This window comes from Oryzias latipes, chromosome 1 (assembly GCF_002234675.1).
Source record: "Oryzias latipes chromosome 1, ASM223467v1".
Lineage (NCBI taxonomy): Eukaryota > Metazoa > Chordata > Actinopteri > Beloniformes > Adrianichthyidae > Oryzias > Oryzias latipes.
The window spans coordinates 37225933-37248597 of record NC_019859.2 but is presented as its reverse complement, the minus strand read 5'-3'; the positions used below and the strand labels follow the sequence as shown (position 1 = coordinate 37248597).

The following is a 22665-nucleotide window of genomic DNA, read 5'->3' as shown; positions in this document are numbered from 1 at the left end:
AATTTCTATCCGCCGTCATTAAAATCTCAGACTCCGTCTCACTTCCGTCTCAAGTGTCGCGCTTTCTTTTTTTTCTCCACGCGTTTCCATGGTGAGTCCAGAAATCGGCGATCTATTGAGAATGTCTTTATGTACCTGCTGTGCACGTGTGTTAACCCAGGGTTACCAAGTGGAGCGTAATTACGCCAACTCATATCCGGTCTGTTGGAACCGACATACCCAGAGTAAGCAAGTGCAGGCGGATTTCAGCCAGAGTTCAGGATTAAAGTCAGGCTAGTTTAAACATGCTTCCTGGAATACCCCCCTGGTCTGGAGCAGGTTTAGTTGAAGGTTAGTTTGTTTTCAGAGAGGTGAAGCAGCATGGCGTGTCCATTTGAAGATGATTTAGTGGATGAAGAAGCTCAGATAATACTTTTTCCACTATGAAGGCCCGTACACACCGGGAAGAATATTCGCCAGGCGTTATTCGCCACGTTTTTTGTGTTCACACCCAGGCGATTTTCGCTGACGATGAGTGAAGTGAACATGCAATTTCATTCCCTGACATTAGATGGCGCTTAATGTAAAACAGAAATACTCCTGTACACAAGGTGGCGCTGCGCAACTTTACGCTTCTGAAAGTCGCTTTTCACTCAGAAGAAGAGAGCAAGTATTTACACGCTTGTCAGAATCAAACAAAGAAAACATGAATATTTCAAGCACCAGTAGCTCCAACTGGTGCTTGGTTCGGGGATATTTTAGAATGTCCGTCATTATTGCTTCGCGGCTGTGTGTAGACGCTACTTGGCGTCTATCTTCTTCGCTGGTATGTGTGCTCAGCAAGGCAGTTTTGTGTTTGAGCGCCCCCAAGTTGTGTTTTACTGTAACTTCAGAAGCTCCAGACACGTGAGCAAAAGCGCCATTCTCATTGGTCGAGTAGATTTCGACGCGACGCGTCGAAAAAAAAAAACGAACCCGAGGCGTTTTTTTTTTTTGACGCTTTAACGCCTGGCGTTTTTTCGCGTCGGTGTGCACACTCTCGTTGGTGCCCTTTGTTTAGTCACGAGGCGTTAAACGTCGGCGAAAATCGCCGGCGAAATTCGTCCCGGTGTGAACAGGCCTTGAGAGGGTGATAAGACCACATATGGATGTTGGAAAGATAAACTTGTTACTTTGATCTAACTTAATTATTTGATTCAATTCAGATAATCATTTTTTTTAGTTAAGTCAACTTAAAAATAACACGTAGTTTTCAGACATTTATTTTACTTTCATTCAAATTAATTCAATTAAGTAGGTGGAACTTTGGTGCTGCTGTTAGATCGGCACCACAAGGAATTGTGGGATATCATTCCCTCTGCCTGTCTGGACGGATTTTGGTTTAAGTGTGGGTTATTGACCAAATGTGTTTAGTTGTTTAACTGTTTTATAGTGTTTTGTCAAGTTATTTTGTCCTACTATCCTTAAGTCTGCACCATGAGTGAGAGGGAGGGAGAGGATGATGATCTTATATTGCACCCCTACCCTGTTCTGCTGTGATGATAATGACGGAAAATTCTTCAATCAATTTATACTCTTCGTGCATTTTTTTCCCGTTCTTTTTATTTTTATAAAAATGAGTATATCTGCTCAAACTTAGACATTTGAGAGGTCAATAATTATAATTAATTAAGGTGGAAAAAATATATATTGAATTGGAGTGATATGACATTTAGTTGGATACATATGTAAATTTGAGTTGTATAAACAATTATTGAGTTTTATAGACGTAAGAAATTAGGTTGAATACATTTAACTCAATTATTTGTTACCAATAGAAGTAATTCATTTAAGTTGGCAAAATTGGATAAGTTATATATATATATATATATATGCGTCACAAGGAAAATGAAAATAAGATCAGAAACTCGTGCGTTTACTTTGTCTGTTCTTTTTCTCCAAGCAGAAACTCTTTCTTTTGCTGATGATGCAGCCGTGTTACTTTTTTGATGGACGTATAATCTTCATACGCCATCATTAAAATCTCAGACTCCGTCTCACTGAAGTATAGCGCTCTCTTTTTTTCTCCACGCGTTTTCATGGTGACTCCAGAAATCGGTGATCCATTGAGAATGTCTGTATGTACCTGCTGTGCACGTGCATTAACCCAGGGTTACCAAGTGGAGCGTAATTACACTAACTCATATCTGGGGTCTGTTTCAGAGAGGAGGTTTAGTGTAAACTCTGAGTGCGTTAACCCTGAAATCAGGGAAACCCTGGGTTTTCCGTTTCAGAATGGGAGGTTTGTTAAACCTGAGAAAGCAGAGTAAGTCAAACCCGTTTCTGAAAGAGAGGTAACTTATACTCGGAGTCAGTGTCCATGGTTACTTATGCTGTGAACCTAACCTGGTCGGGAGCAGGTTTTATCCTCTAAACTCAAGGTTTCTGCCGGTCCCCTCCCCTTTTTAAAGACGAAGCGGTATTTTTCGCTTTAACCTTCATTGCCCAAATGTCCGTCACACAGAGACGGTCTAAGTGACAAGAATGGCTTGTTCTTTTGGAGGACCCAATAGACGAGGAGGCTGCATTAATTCATAGAGAATTATATTTACCTCGTACGAGGATTTTGAGAAGACTCAATATTTTGTCATTGCTCCATACGTTTTTGTTTGAGCGTTACCGTTTTTCGTTGCAGTCAATTACATATATACAATGAAAACAACATTAGATATGTATTGCTATGTAGATGTTTCATATGTCAAATATTGTCAACAAAGCCTACATCCATGACATGCTCACATTTGACCTGATTGAATTATGTTTTTATACTTCATTTTTAGCTGCTGCCATGTTCTTTTAATTCCTGCAGGATTGCATCTACATGAAAATGAAATCAGGGACATTGAATTAGATTAATGTAACAATTACTTTTTGGAAACACAATTTTCTAGCACTGCTTACTTACTTAATCCCATATAAACCTATACCACTTGATCAATACAAGGGTAGTGTTGCAGCGTGTGTGTGCTGAGCGGGGTGCGATCCACGAGAGACAAGGGGAGGGGCGATTGCAGGTGCAGATGGGGGGGGGGGGGTGGGGTGAGCACGGATGAGGAGGACGGAGAAGGTGTCATTCCCAGAATAACTGTTTTGGAGTCATTCTTATTCCGCTCTGGAGGTTGAGGGTTTCCAACGGGAAGTGAACCCCGAAGGAGAATTCCCTTCGGCCCTGAAGGAAATCTCCCCTGCGCTTCTGACCACGGTCGGTCGGAAAGACGAGAGAAAAGAAAGGAAAAGTCTTCGCGCAGCGAAAGGTTCAACAGTAGACAAAAGTTCCCTTTTAAAAACACAATTGCATGGATTAATATTAAACTGACCAACGTTTGCAAGAGGGGAAGGTTAACAAAAAAGTCCTCTAAACATTACCGACGTTAAATGCATTTTCCCCCAGATTGGTTCTGTACACTATGCAGCATTTCCTGCAATTACAACAGGAATAACACTTCAAAAGTACACCTAAATATCACCATTTTTTATTTCACTCCTTACGCTATTTTAAAAGTTATTACAGTCAATATTTTATAACAATGATTTAAATGCAAACTTAGGCATTAACTTGAGCAGCTATGTTTTCCACGCTAACTGTCTCTGTTTTGCAGATGCAGCGGTGTTGCTTTTCTTCTGGAATATGTGCTCATATTCACTGTAACTCTGCAGCAGCACGTCAAGTTCAGCTGGCGAAAAATATGCAGACCTCTTTTTTTCCACGGTTGCCATGGTGACTCGTAATATCTGCGCTCCATTGATAATGGCTTCTTATAGTCGCGGTGCGCACGCTCACCTCCGAATCAGTCCACTCAGAGTTGATTGACCTAACTCGGATCAGCTTCTCTGAAACAGAAAACTCAGAGTTGTTAATCTCCCGATTGACCAACTCAGAGTTCAAGTTCAACCTCAGAGTTGGTTGAACCTCCTTTCTGAAACAGGCCCCTGGTCTGTTGGAACCGACATACCCAGAGTAAGCAAGTTCAGGAGGATTTCAGCCAGAGTTCAGGATTAATGTCAGGGGAGTTTAAACATGCTTCCTGGAATACCCCCCTGTTTGTGTGTTTTGTGCAGCTGTTTGTTTGTTTGTTGTCGTTTTGTGCAGCTGTTTGCTTCTGTGTTGTCCTTTTGTGCAGCTGTTTGTGTGTTGTGGTTTTGTGCAGCTGTTTGTTTGTTTGTTGTCATTTTGTGGAGCAGTTTGTTTGTTTGTTGTCGTTTTGTGCAGCTGTTTGTTTGTGTGTTGTCCTTTTGTGCAGCTGTTTGTGTTCGGTTTGTGCAGCTGTTTGTTGTCATTTGTGCAGCTGTTTGTTTGTCTGTTGTCGTTTTGTGGAGCATTTTGTTTGTGTGTTGTGGTTTTGTGCAGCTTTTTGTTTGTTTTTTGTCGTTTTGTGCAGCTGTTTTTGTGTTGTGGTTTTGTGCAGTTGTTTGTTTTTTGTCCGTTTGTGCAGCTGTTTGTTTGTGTATTGTCACTTTGTGCAGCTGTTTGTTTGTGTGTTGTAGTTTTGTGCAGCTGTTTGTGTGTTGTGGTTTTGTGCAGCTTTTTGTTTGTTTTTTGTCGTTTTATGCAGCTGTTTGTGTGTTGTGGTTTTGTGCAGCTGTTTGTTTGTGTATTGTGGTTTTGTGCAGCTGTTTGTTTGTGTATTGTCTTTTGTGCAGCTGTTTGTCTGTTTGTTGTCATTTTGTGGAGTAGTTTGTTTGTTTGTTGTCCTTTTGTGCAGCTGTTTGTTGTGGTTTTGTGTAGCTGTTTGTTGTCATTTGTGCAGCTGTTTGTTTGTCTGTTGTTGTTTTGTGGAGCATTTTGTTTGTGTGTTGTGGTTTTGTGCAGCTGTTTGTTTGTGTATTGTCGTTTTGTGCAGCTGTTTGTTAGTTTTTTGTCGTTTTGTGCAGCTGTTGGTGTGTTGTGGTTTTTTGCAGCTGTTTGTTTGTGTATTGTCGTTTTGTGTAGCTGTTTGTTGTCATTTGTGCAGCTGTTTGTTTGTCTGTTGTTGTTTTGTGGAGCATTTTGTTTGTGTGTTGTGGTTTTGTGCAGCTGTTTGTTTGTGTATTGTCGTTTTGTGCAGCTGTTTGTGTGTTGTGGTTTTGTGCAGCCGTTTGTTTGTGTATTGTTGTTTTGTGCAGCTGTTTGTGTGTTGTGGTTTTGTGCAGCCGTTTGTTTGTGTATTGTCGTTTTGTGCAGCTATTTGTTTGTGTATTGTCGTTTTGTGCAGCTGTTTGTTTGTTTGTTGTCATTTTGTGGAGTAGTTTGTTTGTTTGTTGTCCTTTTGTGCAGCTGTTTGTTGTGGTTTTGCGTAGCTGTTTGTTGTCATTTGTGCAGCTGTTTGTTTGTCTGTTGTTGTTTTGTGGAGCATTTTGTTTGTGTGTTGTGGTTTTGTGCAGCTGTTTGTTTGTGTATTGTCGTTTTGTGCAGCTGTTTGTTAGTTTTTTGTCGTTTTGTGCAGCTGTTGGTGTGTTGTGGTTTTTTGCAGCTGTTTGTTTGTGTATTGTCGTTTTGTGTAGCTGTTTGTTTGTGTATTGTCGTTTTGTGTAGCTGTTTGTTTGTGTATTGTCGTTTTGTGTAGCTGTTTGTTAGTTTTTTGTCGTTTTGTGCAGCTGTTTGTGTGTTGTGGTTTTGTACAGCCGTTTGTTTGTGTATTGTCGTTTTGTGCAGCTGTTTGTGTGTTGTGGTTTTGTGCAGCTGTTTGTTTGTGTATTGTCGTTTTGTGTAGCTGTTTGTTTGTGTATTGTCGTTTTGTGTAGCTGTTTGTTTGTGTATTGTCGTTTTGTGTAGCTGTTTGTTAGTTTTTTGTCGTTTTGTGCAGCTGTTTGTGTGTTGTGGTTTTGTACAGCCGTTTGTTTGTGTATTGTCGTTTTGTGCAGCTGTTTGTGTGTTGTGGTTTTGTGCAGCTGTTTGTTTGTGTATTGTCGTTTTGTGTAGCTGTTTGTTTGTGTATTGTCGTTTTGTGTAGCTGTTTGTTCTTCCGAAGCATCTCGGACTGCCGGACTCGGTTCTCCTTCTGTCCTTCATTCTTCATTCATTCTTCTGTCCTTGGGATCAGTTATTCGGCAGAATTGTGTCTGTTTGGGGAAATGAAAGGCAGAGTTTTGGCTGCGGGAAATGTTTCGGTTTTATTGTGTTCACAGTTCAAAGAGAATTATTCCTGCGAGTAGAATAAGATACAATATTTGAACAAATTTCACAAAATAAGTTCACATAAAAAAAGACAAAGAGGTGAAGGAAGATTTCTTTTGTCCTGATGGGACCAACAAAGGGCTGTTCCTTCATTAATGAGGCGTCTTTTTCATAGAAATATTCAGTTAGAATGGAACAAAAAGTATCTGTCAGTCACTAATGATGATGATTACTGATGCTCTTCACCTCTGAGAAACAAAATAAACCAAACGATAAAGGAAACTACATCCTATGATTTTAAAGAGTTTCTGTGCATAACCTGAAGGTTCACTCTTTTGCACCAGTTCTTGTGGTATTTTCCTGATGATGGACATTTATAAAGAAAATTAAGATGAAAACTGATGTGAATCAGGAGCAGAGGAAAAGTGCAGCTGGGAAACGCTTTTAGCAGTGATGCAGCCGCTTTAGTGGGCGGGGCCAACGTATCCCAGCCCCGCCCCCTTCTCATGCAGACAAACAGATCCATGAACGTTTTTTTTTTCCTGGTTTGAGCTGGAATCTGGATCAGGTCTGGACGGATGGATGGATCTGAGATTGCTGCCATTTTTGTTGCTCCTGTAATGATCGCTTTGGGTGTGAGGGGCTGTAAGCTAGCAGGAGAGCATGTAAACAGATGGATGATGGGAAGTCAGAACAGGGGCCTGTTTCACAAAGGAGGTTAAGTGTAAACTCTGAGTTCATAAACCCGGAAATCAGGGAAACCCTGGGTTTTCCGTTTCAGAATCGGAGGTTTGTCAAACCAGAGAAAGCAGAGTAAGTCAAACCCGTTTCTGAAAGAGAGGTAACTTTTACTCGGAGTCAGTATCCATGGTTACTTATGCTGTGAACCTAACCTGGTCGGGAGCAGGTTTTATTCTCCAAACTCGAAGTTTCTGCCGGTCCCCTCCCCTTTTTAAAGACGAAGCACTATATTTCGCTTCAACCTTCATTGCCCACATTTCCGTCACGCGATCTAAGTGACAAGAATGGCTTGTCCTTTTTTGGAATACCCAATAGACGAGGAGGCTGCATTAATTCGTAGAGAATTACATTTACGTCGTACGAGGATTTTGAGACCTCGACTCGATGTTTTGTCATTTCCCCATACGTTTTTGTTTGAGCGTTACCGTTTTTCGTTGCAGTCAATTACATATACAATGAAAACAACATTAGGTCCTGCTATGTAGATGTTTCATATGTCAAATATTGTCAACAAAGCCTACATCCATGACATGCTCACATTTGACCTGATTGAATTATGTTTTTATACTTCATTTTTAGCTGCTGCCATGTTCTTTTAATTCCTGCAGGATTGCATCTACATGAAAATGAAATCAGGGACATTGAATTAGATTAATGTAACAATTACTTTTTGGAAACACAATTTTCTAGCACTGCTTACTTACTTAATCCCATATAAACCTATACCACTTGATCAATACAAGGGTAGTGTTGCAGTGTGTGTGTGCTGAGCGGGGTGCGATCCACGAGAGACAAGGGGAGGGGCGAGTGCAGATGCAGATGGGGGGGGGGGGGGGGTGAGCACGGATGAGGAGGACGGAGAAGGTGTCATTCCCAGAATAACTGTTTTGGAGTCATTCTTATTCCGCTCTGGAGGTTGAGGGTTTCCAACGGGAAGTGAACCCCGAAGGAGAATTCCCTTCGGCCCTGAAGGAAATCTCCCCTGCGCTTCTGACCACGGTCGGTCGGAAAGACGAGAGAAAAGAAGGAAGTCTTTGCGCAGCGAAAGGTTCAACAGTAGACAAAAGTTCACTTTTAAAAACACAATTGCATGTATTAATATTAAAATGACCAACGTTTGCTAGAGGGGAAGGTTAACAAAAAAGTCCTTTAAACATTACCGACGTTAAATGCATTTCCCCCCCCAGATTGGTTCTGTACACTATGCAGCATTTCATGCATTTACACCAGGAATAACACTTCAAAAGTACTCCTAAATATCCCCATTTTTTATTTCACACCTTACGCTATTTAAAAAGTTATTGCAGCCAATATTTTATACCAATGATTTAAATGCAAACTTAGGCATTAACTTGAGCAGCTATGTTTTCCACGCTAACTTTCTCTGTTTTGCAGATGCAGCGGTGTTGCTTTTCTTCTGGAATATGTGCTCATATTCACTGTAACTCTGCAGCAGCACGTCAAGTTCAGCTGGCGAAAAATACGCAGACCTCTTTTTTTCACGGTTGCCATGGTGACTCGTGATATCTGCGCTCCATTGATAATGGCTTCTTATAGACGCGGTGCGCACGCTCACCTCCGAATCAGTCCACTCAGAGTTGATTGATCTAACGCGGATCAGCTGCTCTGAAACTGAAAACTCAGAGTTGTCAATCTCTCGATTGACCAACTCAGAGTTCAGGTTTGACCTCAGAGTTGGTTGAACCTCCTTTGTGAAACAGGCCCCAGGCTTACTCCATGCCATCAGACCTGCCCACAACTCAGAGATGAATTTCTGATTAACTCCTGCTGCTCTGCAGAAACTATGTCCTAGAAAACAACACAGGTTTTTGGATTTTGACTAAAAACGGCGTCATCATGATTAAAAGATCACTGGGAACGCTTTGGAAATCGATTAGTAGGTGATCAGAGTGGGACAATAAACATGATTAATTCCTGGATTCTTTGTTTCTGCCTCTCACAGTGAAATTATTTCTATGATGAATGTTACCGACATCTCTGATCTCTTTAAGTGGGACATTTTGACATTCTGTATGTTATATAACATGTTAGAATCGGGTTGTAACTTGGTGCTTTCAGCTGAATTCCTGCTTTCCTTGGTGTGTTTGTTATTATCTGAACTGTGAATGTTCTTCGTCTTTTGCCAAAGGTGACAGCCTCTGCAGACGATGAGAACAAGCTAACGGTGAGTTTGAAATGTCCACAATCCAACCAACTCATCAAGCAAACGTTTTATTGAAGTAAAAGTCCTACAATGATTGAAAACTAAACCTGTCTTGCCTAAATATAATGCTAACACGCTTATTTTGAAAGAAAATAGAGTTTTGTCAGTTTTAGTTGTGTGAGTGAAACCATGTGATAAATGTGTGTGGATGAATGATGTCATATTTGCAATAAAACCAATCTTTTGTGTGTTTTTTGTGTGTGGTAGGCCAGGCCCAGACTGCAGAGGGAAGGCAGCTGTGCCTCCCTTCACAACTCTCTGATGAGAAACAGCATCTTCCAGCTCATGATCCACACTCTGGACCCCCTCAGCGATGAAGGTGTGGCTCACAAAGTATCTGGTAACACCCCACCTTTTAGCCTGGACTCTTTCCCGCCTCGGTCATGCTTTGGCGACATTTGGATCCGGCTGGAACAGCTGTCTGTTTTTGTGACTGCAGGAGGGTTCAAAGAGAAGGCATCAATCCTTCACAAAATGGCCAAGAAGAAGTGCAAGGACGACGGGGTCACAGCCAACGGTGTGGGTGTGTAACCGCACTTTCATGACACCTATGCATCTCTCAGGGACTCTGCATCCATGGATCATGATGCAAACACTGTTCATGGTGGAACAAAAGCATAACTTTGTGTTTGATTGGACCCTTTTGTTCTTTCGTTTTTGCGGAGTTTAGCTTGATCTGCATACTGTACAGTCTACCAGTTAGTTCATAAATGATATATAATTCAGCCTGGTTTACTAGCTTTAATGGGGTTTATTTCTGTACTTTGACAAAAAATCTGGTAACTTCAAAAGAAACTAGTTCTTGGTGTTTGTTCTCTAGTTTTCTAGTTCATAGCAACCTCATTTTTGTTAAAGTTGCTTTAAAGAGAGGCAACATGATAATGGTCACTATTTCTGTAACCTTTCTGTCCCCAAGTGGAGAAAAACACCTCCAATAGTTCAAACGTTGCAGTTGAAGTCACTCCACCCATGAATGGAGTCGCTGGAGGAGATCAGGTAGGTTGTCTCAGAGGTTCTTCTCTCTTCCATGTTCTTTAAAGGTCCCTCCATTGTAGCCCAATGAACCGATTTATCCACATTCTGTAGGAAAACATGAACAAATGCAGGAAAAACCAAAAAACACTGTAGAATAACAAAGTCCTTGACAGGCTGGTGAGGAGGACGACGATGAAGGCCAACCTTTGAGCTTGGCCTGGCCTGACACCTTCAGGAAACGGCTGACCTACCTCATCATCTTCCCCATCATCTTCCCCCTGTGGCTGACTCTGCCGGACGTCAGGCGAGAGGTGAACTCGCAAACACATCATGTCCAAAGCGTGGACGTTCACAGGAGTCTCATGGATGGCTGGTTCCCTCAGATGAACATCATCATGTTGTTTTTATTCTAAGGATCTTTTTATCTACTAGTGTGAATAATCAAACGCATAGATGTCCTCTGAGTGTCTGCAAACATTTTTGATCCAAAACCATTTTACGGAACAAACAATAGTGTTTGAAACGGCAAAAAGAACCTCATCACGCAGTCATTTGTGTAATTTAACCATCTTCATATTTTTGTTCAGTTCTGAGATAGCTTGCTTTGAAATAAAAAAGGAAATGAAATGTTACCTTTTATGATATCTTGCTTGTCAGTGAAGTAAATGTTGTCTGTATGTGTTTATAGTAGTCATTAACATGCAGCATTTGTCCATTTTTCAGAACGCTGAAAGGTTTTTTCCTTTCACTTTCCTCGGCTCCATCTGTTGGATTGCCTTCTTCTCTTACCTGATGGTGTGGTGGGCTCACCAGGTGCGTGGCGGCTCTTTCACAAACACATCAGAAGCTCAAGTTCTGCTCACCAGAGAGCTTCTGCTGCTTCTCTGTCCAGTTAATGAAACACATCTTTAGAAGTAAAGCTAAGCATTGTGGGTATGATCAAAAAAAGTACGCTTTCAATGATATTATGTCTATCCTGGTAAACTCTCTCTGGATTCAGGGTTTTAACACATTCATACGGTGGCCCTGAAGGGCAAATCACTCGACGCAGAAAAATACCAAAGATCACAACAATAACTGAACAAACAAGTGATAAAATAGCAACAACACATTTTAGATAGACCTGAAACCAAAACACTATTCCAAAAAACACAATAAGAAACTGGAAAAGGTCAGAACTACCGGAAATCACTGATTACATCAAGGTTAAAGAAGCCACGCCCACAATGCCTTGATGACAAAAGACAGATGCCATTCAGTCCATCATTCCAACCAAAGGTTATTTGGCCAAAGCGATGCTGGATCTGCTGTGTACTCATCATAACGTTGATCAGTATTCAGACACTGAAGAGGCTTTTAAAACACTCAAAGACCAAACATCATCATCCAATCAGTGATGGCCATAGTTCCTTTGCTGTTTGTTTTTGTGTTTCTTTTATTTTCTGAAACACTTTTATTTCATTTCTTTTTGTTTCCGTTTCTAAAATGTAATGTTGTTTTTTATTTGTTTGGTTGTTTTGGTTGTCATTGTGATCTGAACATTGATTCACTTACACTGAACAAAAATATAAACGCAACACTTTTGTTATTGCTCCCATTTTTTATGGGATGATGTAATGTGCAAGATGGCGCCGGTGTGCTTGGCTAGCCTTCTGTCACTACGAGTGTTGTTTGTATTTGCGCTTTGTTTACTGACGTTAGTGACGAATGTCAACTCGTTGCTGATCTACGATCGCCAAACTCTTCTGAATTTACGTCCCCCCTTCAGAAACCCGTTTCAAAATCCGCTTCAACTTAAACTCCCCGGGCAAGAATCGCGCTGTCCCCCGCTTTTCTCAAGCATACCAGCTCACCTGTATCGTGCTCCGCTTCCGCGATGGCGGCGCAGGCGGCGAGGAAAGCGTAGCGGTTTACTGGTGAAACTGAAAGCTGTACGTTGTACGGACCCGGTCGCTCCCTGTTTGGTCTCTCTGGTTGGCGTGGACGTGGAGCTGCGGGGCCGTCGACCCACCTTGCCGTACCTCCGCAAGCGGGGGAGAGGCCTCCACAACCTGCGGCAGCTTCCTCGCGCTCTGCCAATGAAGGGCACTCCAATCCCGGCTAGGATGGCGCTCGTGAACGCTAGATCGCTAGCCAACAAAACCTTCATCCTAAAGGATTTCTTCGTCACCCATCGACTGGATTTCCTTTATGTAACTGAAACTTGGATCTCTGGAGACGACAGTAGCGCTTTCACTGAACTTTTACCACCGGATTGCTCATATTTTAGCGCTCCTAGATCGTCTGGTCGAGGAGGGGGTGTGGCCACAGTCTACAGGACCAGCTACAACTGTAAACAGGTGATTTTAACAAAGACCTACTCTAGTTTTGAGGCAAGCGTCTTTAAACTAGACCCTGCTCTCTCAATGTTTTGTGCTGTTATATACAGGCCGCCAAAATACAACAAGGACTTCATTGATGATTTCGTTGTGTTCTTGGCTGGAATAATGCCAAAATATGACAGAATTTTGATAGTTGGGGATTTTAATATTCATGTCTGCTGTCCTGATAAATCACTGGCCAGAGACTTTTTGAATCTTATCAACTCTTTTAATCTTGTTCAACTTGTGTCTGCCCCTACGCAAGAACATGGTCACACACTTGACTTAATTTTAACCCATGGCTTAACAACTTTTGACCTTGAAATCTGCGATGCTTTGTTTTCTGACCACATGCCTGTTTTGTTTAATGTGCAGCTGCCATGTCACACAGTTAAACCTCCAGCCCCTGTTTTATGCAGTCGCACTATTAACTCCCATTCGGCCGCTCAGTTCTCTGCAGCTTTTAACTCTACCATCATTTTACCACAATATCAGAGCTGCAATTCAGATGTTGAGAACATGTCATCCTGCTTGTATTCAAACTGTTTTAGACAATGTAGCTCCGCTAAAAACAAGGCTCTCCAGGTTGAGGTCTGAGCCCTGGTTAGATGAGACCACTCGTGCCGTCAGGAGAGCCGAGCGGAAGTGGAAGAAAGACCGGCTGCAAGTTTCCTTCCAGTTGTTGAGAGGCAGCTGGCGATCTTATCAAAAGACCATGAAGGCTGCTAAAACTAAACATTTTTCAGACATCATTGCAAGCAACCAGCACAATCCTCGGGTTTTATTTAAAACCATTTACTCTGTTTTAAATGTTCCACAACCGGTCTCTCTTGAGAACTCAACTAAGGTTTGTGAGATGTTTGAGACCTTTTTATTGATAAAATCAAGAACATTAGGACCCTCATTAGCCCCCCCTCTTTCAGTCACTCCATCTCCACCTCATGTTCTACTGTTCTCCACCGGTTTGAGCCTGTCAGTCTGTCTTACTTGGAAAAATTAATTAGTCAGATGAAGCCATCAGGATCTCCCAATGATCCAGTTCCACCTCGTCTTTTTAAAGAAGTGTTTCCCACTCTGGCTCCTTATGTTCTCAGTTTAATTAACAGCAGTTTAATTCACGGGAGTGTGCCCTCGTGCTTCAAACATGCAGTAGTAACACCACTTATTAAAAAAAACGCCTGGCCTGGACTCCTCCATTTTGTCAAACTTTAGACCAATTTCTAAGCTCCCCTTCCTTTCAAAGGTTTTGTAGAAAATTCTGTACTGCCAGTTAACAACGTTTTTAGAGGAGAACAGCATTCTTGAGGTGTTTCAGTCAGGATTTAAACCCTGTCACAGTACCGAGTCTGCGCTATTGAGGGTTTCAAATGACATTTTTCTAGCATCGGATGCCGGTCACCATGTTGTTTTGGTTCTGCTCGATCTGGCAGCTGCATTCGACACAGTTGACCACCAAATCCCTTTGTCTCGCCTGGAAAGCTGGGTGGGTCTTCGAGGTAGTGCTTTAGAATGGCTCAGATCGTACTTAAATGAGAGGAGCTTCTGTGTCCGTCTTGGACGTACAGAATCCCGTAGAGCAACTTTCACATGTGGTGTATCAGGGCTCTGTTCTGGGGCCTCTTCTTTTTTCAATGTACCTGCTTCCACTTGGGTCTATTCTCCGCAAACACGGGATTTCATTCCACCTCTATGCTGATGACAGTCAGATTTACATACTGTTAAAACAGGAAGAAGCATATTCTGCTCACCAGTTATTAGAATGTCTTGGTAACATTAAGACATGGATGTCATGTGACTTCTTGCACTTAAACCAGGAAAAAACAGAGGTTCTGCTATTTGGTCCAAGTGACGTCTCTAAGGCACATGTCGACTTAGGCGTTTTAAATGATCACCTGAAACAGACAGCAACAAGTCTAGGTGTGAAACTGGATAGCAATTTAACTTTTAATGCTCATATAAACTCAGTGGTGAAATCCAGTTTTTTTCACCTGAGACAACTGGCCAAGGTTAAACCTCTCCTCTCTCGCCATGACTTTGAGATTTTAATCCATGCTTTTATTTCAACACGTTTGGACTACTGTAATGCTCTCTATGTTGGGCTTTCCCAGAAATGACTTGCTCGTTTGCAGTTAGTCCAAAATGCAGCTGCCCGTCTTCTAACTGGTACATGGAAACAAGAACATATCACTCCCATTTTAGCATCTCTTCATTGGCTCCCAGTTCGCTTACGCATTGATTTTAAAATTCTCCTATTTGTTTTTAAATGTCTCCATGGACTCGCTCCAAAATATCTGTCTGACCTGATTCAGGTGTACACTCCCCCCCGCTCCCTTAGGTCAACCAATCAGACACAGCTGGTCGTCTCGAAGACCAGGAGAAAACGGAGAGGTGATCGAGCCTTCTCGGTCTTCGGACCAAAAATCTGGAAGGAATTGCCCCTGTACCTCAGACAGATAGACTCACTCAGTATTTTTAAATCTGCTCTTAAAACATATTTTTTCACTTTGGCTTTTAACTGAGTTGGAATCCGGACCTATTTTATGTGTTTTATGCTTTATATTTTCATGTGCTTTTATTTATTTTTGTGTTGTTCAGCACTTTGGTGAACCTTGTTCTGTTTAAAGTGCTTTATAAATAAAGTTGAGTTGAGTTGAGTATGTACGGAGCTCTTGTCCTGACATTAAGATATTAGAGTATATCTTGTTCCCACAGATTAATATCTTGTTCCCTCAGATTAATATCTCGTTCGTACGAAATACTATTCTGTTCCCACAAGATACTATTCCGTTCCCTCGAAATGATTAACTCGTGCGAACGCAATAATTATGTCGTTCGAACGCAATAATTAATCCGTTCGAACGCAATAATTATTCACGTCATAAGTCATTCACGCGGATATGCTCTCTGTACGCCGGCAAAACTAAGCCGCTTTCAGCGGTAACTTCCGTGTCTCTGTGACCCACATTCGTTAAAAAAAAAGGAACATGAAAAACAAAAATGATCACTTTATTACCGTCTCAATGAATATAAGAAAAATATCAAAAGATTTATGATAACTAGGCTGCTTTCTCATACGATAGCTCCTGCTAGGCTACTACTACTAGCGCCGCCGCAGAGCTCTTTGATGTATGCAGGCGTTTGGGCAACTGGCTGGTCGGTTGACAGACAGACAGCTGATATTGTAGTTTAGGGTCGAATAGGAATAATAACATTTAGGACTTGTCTTTTATTAACTTTAGCAGTCAGTCAGTTTACATTCGAAGGCTATTAGGCTACATGCTAACTGACTAGCCGATCATATCCTGTTATTAATTTACGTCATAGATTTACAGCAGATACCTTCACATTTCTGTCTGTGTGTGTCTCATTACATTGCATTGAAGACACGGAGGGTGTTTAGAGAACAGATTTATTTATTTTAAAAAGCACAGAAGCATCCATCGTATTCACGTTCACATCTGGTACGCCCTCCGTCATCTTGCTGCAAAAGCCGCTTCCTGTCGCTACTTCCGTGTCTCTGTGAGCATTCAATAGGGGTAAAAATAAAAGCAAGAATGGTCGATCTGTTATTGTCTCGATGAAAATCTGAAAAATATCATTTTAAGCTGGCTGCTTCGCCTAAAGCACTTACCTTTAGCTTGTAGCATAACAACAATAGCGGTACCTCACGTTTCCCAGCATGCTCTGCAGCCAATCTTTGGTCTTGTTGTTACACCTTGGTTACAGGGACACGGTGATTGGCTCTGTACGCCGTAAAGTGATCATTTTTGTTTTTCATGTTCCTTTTTTGAAAAATTGTGGGTCACAGAGACACGGAAGTTACCGCTGAAAGCGGCTTTTGCCGGCGTACAGAGAGCATATCCGCGTGAATGACTTATGACGTGAATAATTATTGCATTCGAACGGATTAATTATTGCGTTCGAACGCAATAATTATTGCATTCGCACGAGTTAATCATTTCGAGGGAAAGGGATAGTATCTTGTGGGAACGGAATAATATTTCGTACGAACGAGATATTAATCTGAGGGAACAAGATATTAATCTGTGGGAACAAGATATATTTTAATATCGTAATATCAGGACAAGGGCTCCGTAGGCATGAACCCAAAGTTGTGAAACATTTTCCACATACACAAAATAACCAGTTCTCTGAAATATTGTCCACAAATCTGTCTAAATCTGGGATAGTGAGCACTTTTCCTTTGCCTTAGACTGGCCACAAGAAAAGGCCACTCTGAAATCTTCAGTTTTGTTTTATTGAAGGGGTCAGGGGACTGACTGCGAAGGAGATGTGTCGCACTTCATGAGGCAAATGGTGGTCACACCAGATACTGACTGGTTGTCTGAGTCCCCTGACCCCCTAAATAAAACAAAACTGAAGATTTCAGAGTGGCCTTTTCTTGTGGCCAGTCTAAGGCACACCTGTGCACACCTGTGAGGTGGGATGGATTGTCTTGGCAAAGGAGAAGTGCTCACTATCACAGATTTAGACAGATTTGTGGACAATATTTCAGAGAACTGGTTATTTTGTGTATGTGGAAAATGTTTCACATCTTTGAGTTCATACCATAAAAAATGGGAGCAATAAGTGTCGCGTTTATATTTTTGTTCAGTGTATTTATTACATTTATTTTCAACAGTTTTTATTGTGTTTAGCTTTAAAGTGCAGGATTTTTTTTTCCATTTATATTATTTTAAAGTGTTTTATAGATGATGATGATGAAGATGACGGATCCAGAAATTGTTGCTTAACATCATTTGATTGCAGTTTGAGCTCTCTGTGTCATTCTGAGTCGTAATGTTTGTGGATCCGCGGCTTCACTGCAGGTCGGAGAAACGTTTTGGATCACAGAGGAAATCATGGGTCTGACCATCCTGGCGGCTGGGACGTCGATCCCTGACCTCATCACCAGCGTGATCGTTGCTCGGAAAGGCCTCGGAGACATGGCCGTGTCCAGCTCCGTGGGCTCCAACATATTTGACATCACTGTCGGGTCAGTGCACAGCAGACACGAAGCTTCTCCATGTGAGCGCAGTCTAACCTTGTTATTGGTTGTCCTCTCTGCAGCCTGCCGTTCCCGTGGCTCCTCTTCAACATCATCAATGACTTTAAGGCTGTGGAAGTGAGCAGCAATGGCCTCTTCTGTGCCATAGTCCTCCTCTTCCTCATGCTGCTCTTTGTCATCCTGTCCATTGCAGCTTGCAAGTGGAAAATGAGTAAATTTCTGGGCTTCTTCATGTTCGTGCTCTACTTTGTCTTCCTGGTCATCAGTGTCATGCTGGAGGACAAGATCATCATGTGTCCCGTCACCATCTGAGACTCGTAAAGGAGCAAAAACATGTTCTTCAACACAACATCCCACATGGAGACGACCCACACTACTCTGTATGCACACACAGACACACACTGAGGCTGCTGAAGCAGCTGTAGTTCTCAAACCTTTTTTAAGCAGTTCGGTCAATCAAGAACCAGTTTTCAGGTACAATCACAACCTGGACCTTTGAAGCATGTTCTGACTGAAGCTGGAGAGAATCCATGCATGTGTAAGGAGACCACGCAGAACGGACCCAGCTGAGATTTGAGCCAGGGATACTGCTAACCACTACACCACGGCGCACCCCTTCACATGTCTTCACCAATGGAATATCAAGCAGGTGCAACATAAATATATAGAGATGGCAAACAGACATTTTCAATGTACCAGCTGACTTTGTACCATGTGACCACGCTGAGGAAACACTGCAGGACGGACAGACATGCATGGAAAACCGACGTTGGCTCAGATGGGTTTGTTTTCCTGCTGCTCAGGCAAACCCCCCGAGGAGCTGAAGGGAACGATGATGTCTGGACGATGATGCAACACATGAATGCAACGTCTACACCAGCAGATGTGAGGCGTTCATGATCATGAAACTGCTGAATGTGCTTTAACCCTTATTCTATCTTAGATGACCCCCCCTTCCATTGAGGTGTTCTCCCTACCATGACAAAGGTGGATAAAGGTGGAAAGATTTCATGTAATCCATGGACACCAGTGAAGATCACAAATCATTGAAGAAAAAAGGTTCAGAGCACTGTCTAGTGGGTCTAGATGACCCACCTTCCAACGTTAAAGTGCCTAAGATAGCACAAGGGTTACAGCCTCATGCCTGAGTTTGTCTTCAGCAGGAACAGCGATGATGATGATGATGATGATGATGATGATGATGACAGAGTGCATTAAAGACTGAATATTTACAGCTGGCAGGTTTCCGTGCATACGTGTGCACGTCTGTCCGGTTTTCCATTCACGGATGAGCATGTGAACACGGATGGCTTTCCGAGCACCACGTTCAGAGGTGGGATTGAGGCAGAAGATGAAACGTTGTCGTGTGTGTACTTCTATTTCTTCAACAACACTATTTGATATCAGCATTAGTGAGTTTCTGTGTTCGTGTCCTCTTGATTTTCCTGGGAATGTGAAGGCTCCAGATCCACTCGGATGAGTGTTTTCCTATGATCAGCGTCTGGGAACACATGCTGACTCAGCTCTTTCAGTTTGGACCCCAGAGCAGCCTCAGAACCCTTCGTCTATCCACTAAAATGTTATTTTGACTACAGATTTCCAAAACATACAGAGATATGTTGATAAATTGAGATTTAAGGAGTCTTGTACTCAGAGAGCTGAAGGGAAAAGAACGTGCTCTGTTCTAAAAGATCCAACTTTGTTTGGAAGCCTGGTTCTGGTTCTGATTGATCCATTTCAAACAGCAGGAAAGGTCCATTCAGCTCCTGTGCTGTGTTCAACACAAAACCTTTTTTATGCTTTCCTATTTGATGTCTGAATAAATGTCACATGTGTTTTCCACAGGAACGGCTGGCTCTCTTTTAACTGGTTTCTGGTGTATTTGTTTCTATACAGAAGAGTGTAAATTGTAAATGGAGAACTTTATAAATACTTGTAGATCATCTCTTTTATTCTCAGCACTTTTGTCGACCTCTCCATCGGGTTTAGTCGCTCTATGCAGTATCATCTTGAACTTTTTTCCTGTTTTCTTGTCAGAATCATTTTTGAAGGAACAAATGTTTTTTAAAACTGTTAAAAAACAGTTTCAATAATATGACGAAAGTTACTAAGTTGTTGTACTTCCCATGTATGCTATGTATGGAATACTATTCATTTACTACTTGAATCCTGTACTATACTGTAAAACCTATATAATATTCCTCTGTGTAAATCATGATGGTCAAATAAATTAACAGAAAAAAAACAAATTAACTGATTTTTAGGAGAATTTCTTTTGACTGAATTTACTGTTTAATCCCAGAAATTCAATCACAAAAGAATGAAAGAAATGAAAATTGAAGCAATGTTTCACCTACCGATAATCCTAGTTGGTTTGAAGATGGTTGAACATAAAGAAACCTTCATTCTATAGAATTTGGGATGGTCTTTCCACCTGTGGGATTATTACAGGACAGAAATGAAACAGCTTTCTATGGTGCAAAGAAAGAAACTCATGTAAATGTGCTCATCTGCACAAAACTGCTGCAAGTGTTTTATCAGTGGGGGGTGGAGAGTGCTCTCCTCTGCGCTGCTGTGTGCAGCGGCAGCAGGAAGAGCATCTGCCGGCTCAACAAAAGAGGCCCAGCTCTGTGGATGGACTGAAGCTGGCTCCTGTGGAGTTAAAGTGAGATGTTGAAAGAAGGGTCTGTTTTTTGTTTTGTCTGCTATTTTACAGGCAAAAGTTCTATAACTTAAATGGAACTGAACAGGTTCAGAAGAATGTCAGGGAAGGACACTGTAGTTGTTTCTCATGGACTGTAGTGACTGGACAAAAATGACTCAGAACTTCTGGATTCATCAGGCTCAGTCCAGCAAGAAAATGTCTGAAAAACTTTGGCATGAATGACTGTTTTAAGCTGCAAAAACAAATGTAAGCACAGATTAAAAGAGTGCTAAATGCACAAAGATTCGACTGCAGTAGTGAGTCCATCCATTCATCCTTCTAAACACGCCAAATTCCCTAAATGGGGTTTCATTAGGAAATAAACGGTTGTGTATTTAGAGGATCCGGTGACCACGTTCTCCTCTCCAGCATCTTTTTTCTGCTGTGGGTCATGAACGGCTTTTTACCAAAGGAACCAACAAGCAAAAGGAGATTTCTCCCATAGACTTCAATAGTGAAAAAAACAGCTGTTATGCAGTCATTCTAACCAGAACCATTCTTACTCTGATACCTTTAATTAACATATTGATAATCCTCTTTTTTACTATTTTTTTTTCTGTAGTTCAGTTATTAAAGTTTTAAACTGACCAATCAGAAGTCTCAATAAAAGTAGGAGGAGCATGCTGGCCCCAACGTCCATCGTTCAAACGTCTGACAGATTTCGTATAGCAGGACTGTGGCCTTCCAACAAGCTAAACTCCTGATTGGTGAGAGTGGTTGCCGTAGAAACTCAAACCTATTCAGACCAATCAGTCCTTACTGACAAATTTTGGCTCCATCATGGCGGCGTCCGTATCGTGGAAGAAATGGCGACTGAACTGACTTGATTTTGTTGGAAGTGAAGCATTTTCTGGGGGGGGGGTCACGCTTGCTCTGTCCAGTTCTCTGATGGAGTCCATGGTCTCAAAGCCAACACCCTGAATAATAAGTGCACAAATTGACGTTATATTGATGAGCATTTAATCAAGGTAGGGTGGTTTAATTTATTCACAAAAAAAACAGTTTAAGCTATATTTGAAGACAATAGTTTATTAGATAAGTGAACAAGTTGTAACATACAGAAATGTGTTTAGATAAATATTACAAATGAGAAGTGCTATCCAAAGCTAATCTTTGTCATTTGGTTACACAATCATAGCTACCAGTTCATTGCAGCGTCATGAGGAAACCTGCGCTGCTCCACCTTTTGAGTGCAGGACATCCAGGCATCTTCATACAACCAGCAAACCTTCCTAATATGTGAGCCCGTCAGACTTGCAGTCTCATCTATATGCAGAGAGCTGTTCTTTGACACAAGCTCCTTACGGGGTTATACGGTGCTTGGCCCGCTGCCACCATCAGCATGATGTGGCAGAGATTAGCCGGACTCCTGAGGGCAGCCAGAAGTGTGTGCCATAGTGTGCTCCCTACCTGCATATGGTCATGTAAGGCCGTCAAATGTCGTGATGACATGCACAACCAGTTCCGCTTTCTTTTACAGTTTGTGAAATGACAGGTTTGAGCAGTAGTTGTCAATCTTTTCTTCAGTTGTTCCCCTGAAAGTCCCACTTCTGATCTGTTTTCAAAGTGTTCCTAGAGGTCTTTTCATTATGATAAACTGTTGTTTTCTAGGACATAGTTTCTGCAGAGCGGCAGGAGTTCATCAGAAATTCCCCTTTGAGTTGTGGTGCAGAGCGACCCCGCTCCCCTTCCCCTCCCTGTTGCTGAAGCAGGGTTTGGTTAGGCAGAGAGCTCTCAGGGTTTCTGACGGCTTTTCTACGTCACGAATACGATCTTTTTCAAACAGCATTTCTTGGCCTCATCCTGATTCACAACGGCATAACGATGAATGAAGACATATTCAGAAATGCAGATTTAATCTTAATTTTCTTTCTACATGTCCTCCATTATGAGAAAAATGCCGCGAAAACATGTTAAAAACACCAAAAACAGTTTTTTTTTAATCTGCGTGGGGCTTTAATATATTGTTCTCCTTTAAAATGTACAACTTCTCTACTTTAAAAAACGTAGTAAAAAAAAGTTTGAAACGGAGAAGGAAGTTTCTCATCCTCGACACTAAAAGCCCACATCAAAGTATTGATTAACCCTTTCATGCATAGAGGTCACTACAGGGGACAGCAGTGAAACACTGCATGTGTTGTAGGCATATAGGGTTTCATTTCTGTATGTGCCTGCAATTTTGGGCACTGATGCACATAATCCACTCTTGTGGAAACTACTGTATCATCACATCTAAAAACCATACAGTTGGCAGGTCATTGCAGTAGGAACAAGGAGAAAGGAAAAGCAAGATGGCCGACAGACATGGAGAAGGACCGACCACTCACCTAACCATCACTCCACCGTAAAATTATAGATATGTTTGAGTCGTTTGTATCCCGGCTGCCGCGGTGCAGCGATAGGCCGGTCCACCTCTGATTGAAATGTTGCAGGTTCGATTCCTGCCTGTATGTTGAAGACTCCGTGGGCAAAACACTGAACCCCACCATGCTGGTGCCACCAGCATGTGAACGGGACTGTGACTGTAAAGGGTTTTGGGGC

At 41.9% G+C, this 22665-nt stretch overlaps 1 protein-coding gene across 2 annotated transcripts in view; it reads left to right on the top strand.

Annotated features, from left to right (window-relative positions):
• Positions 1 to 18068, top strand: part of LOC101165788 (sodium/potassium/calcium exchanger 2-like) — a 34149-nt gene extending 16081 nt beyond the window's left edge. The window contains exons 3-10 of one of the 2 annotated variants that reach the window (XM_011494463.3): positions 9003 to 9038; positions 9285 to 9417; positions 9517 to 9600; positions 9994 to 10073; positions 10226 to 10363; positions 10776 to 10865; positions 17242 to 17408; positions 17483 to 18068. In XM_011494463.3, the coding sequence (XP_011492765.1) occupies positions 9003 to 9038; positions 9285 to 9417; positions 9517 to 9600; positions 9994 to 10073; positions 10226 to 10363; positions 10776 to 10865; positions 17242 to 17408; positions 17483 to 17732 (978 nt within the window). In that variant the 3' untranslated portion in view covers positions 17733 to 18068. The remainder of the gene's footprint in view (positions 1 to 9002; positions 9039 to 9284; positions 9418 to 9516; positions 9601 to 9993; positions 10074 to 10225; positions 10364 to 10775; positions 10866 to 17241; positions 17409 to 17482) is intronic. The other variant, XM_004086000.4, reaches the window with a different exon arrangement.
• The last annotated feature ends 4597 nt before the right edge of the window (positions 18069 to 22665 follow it).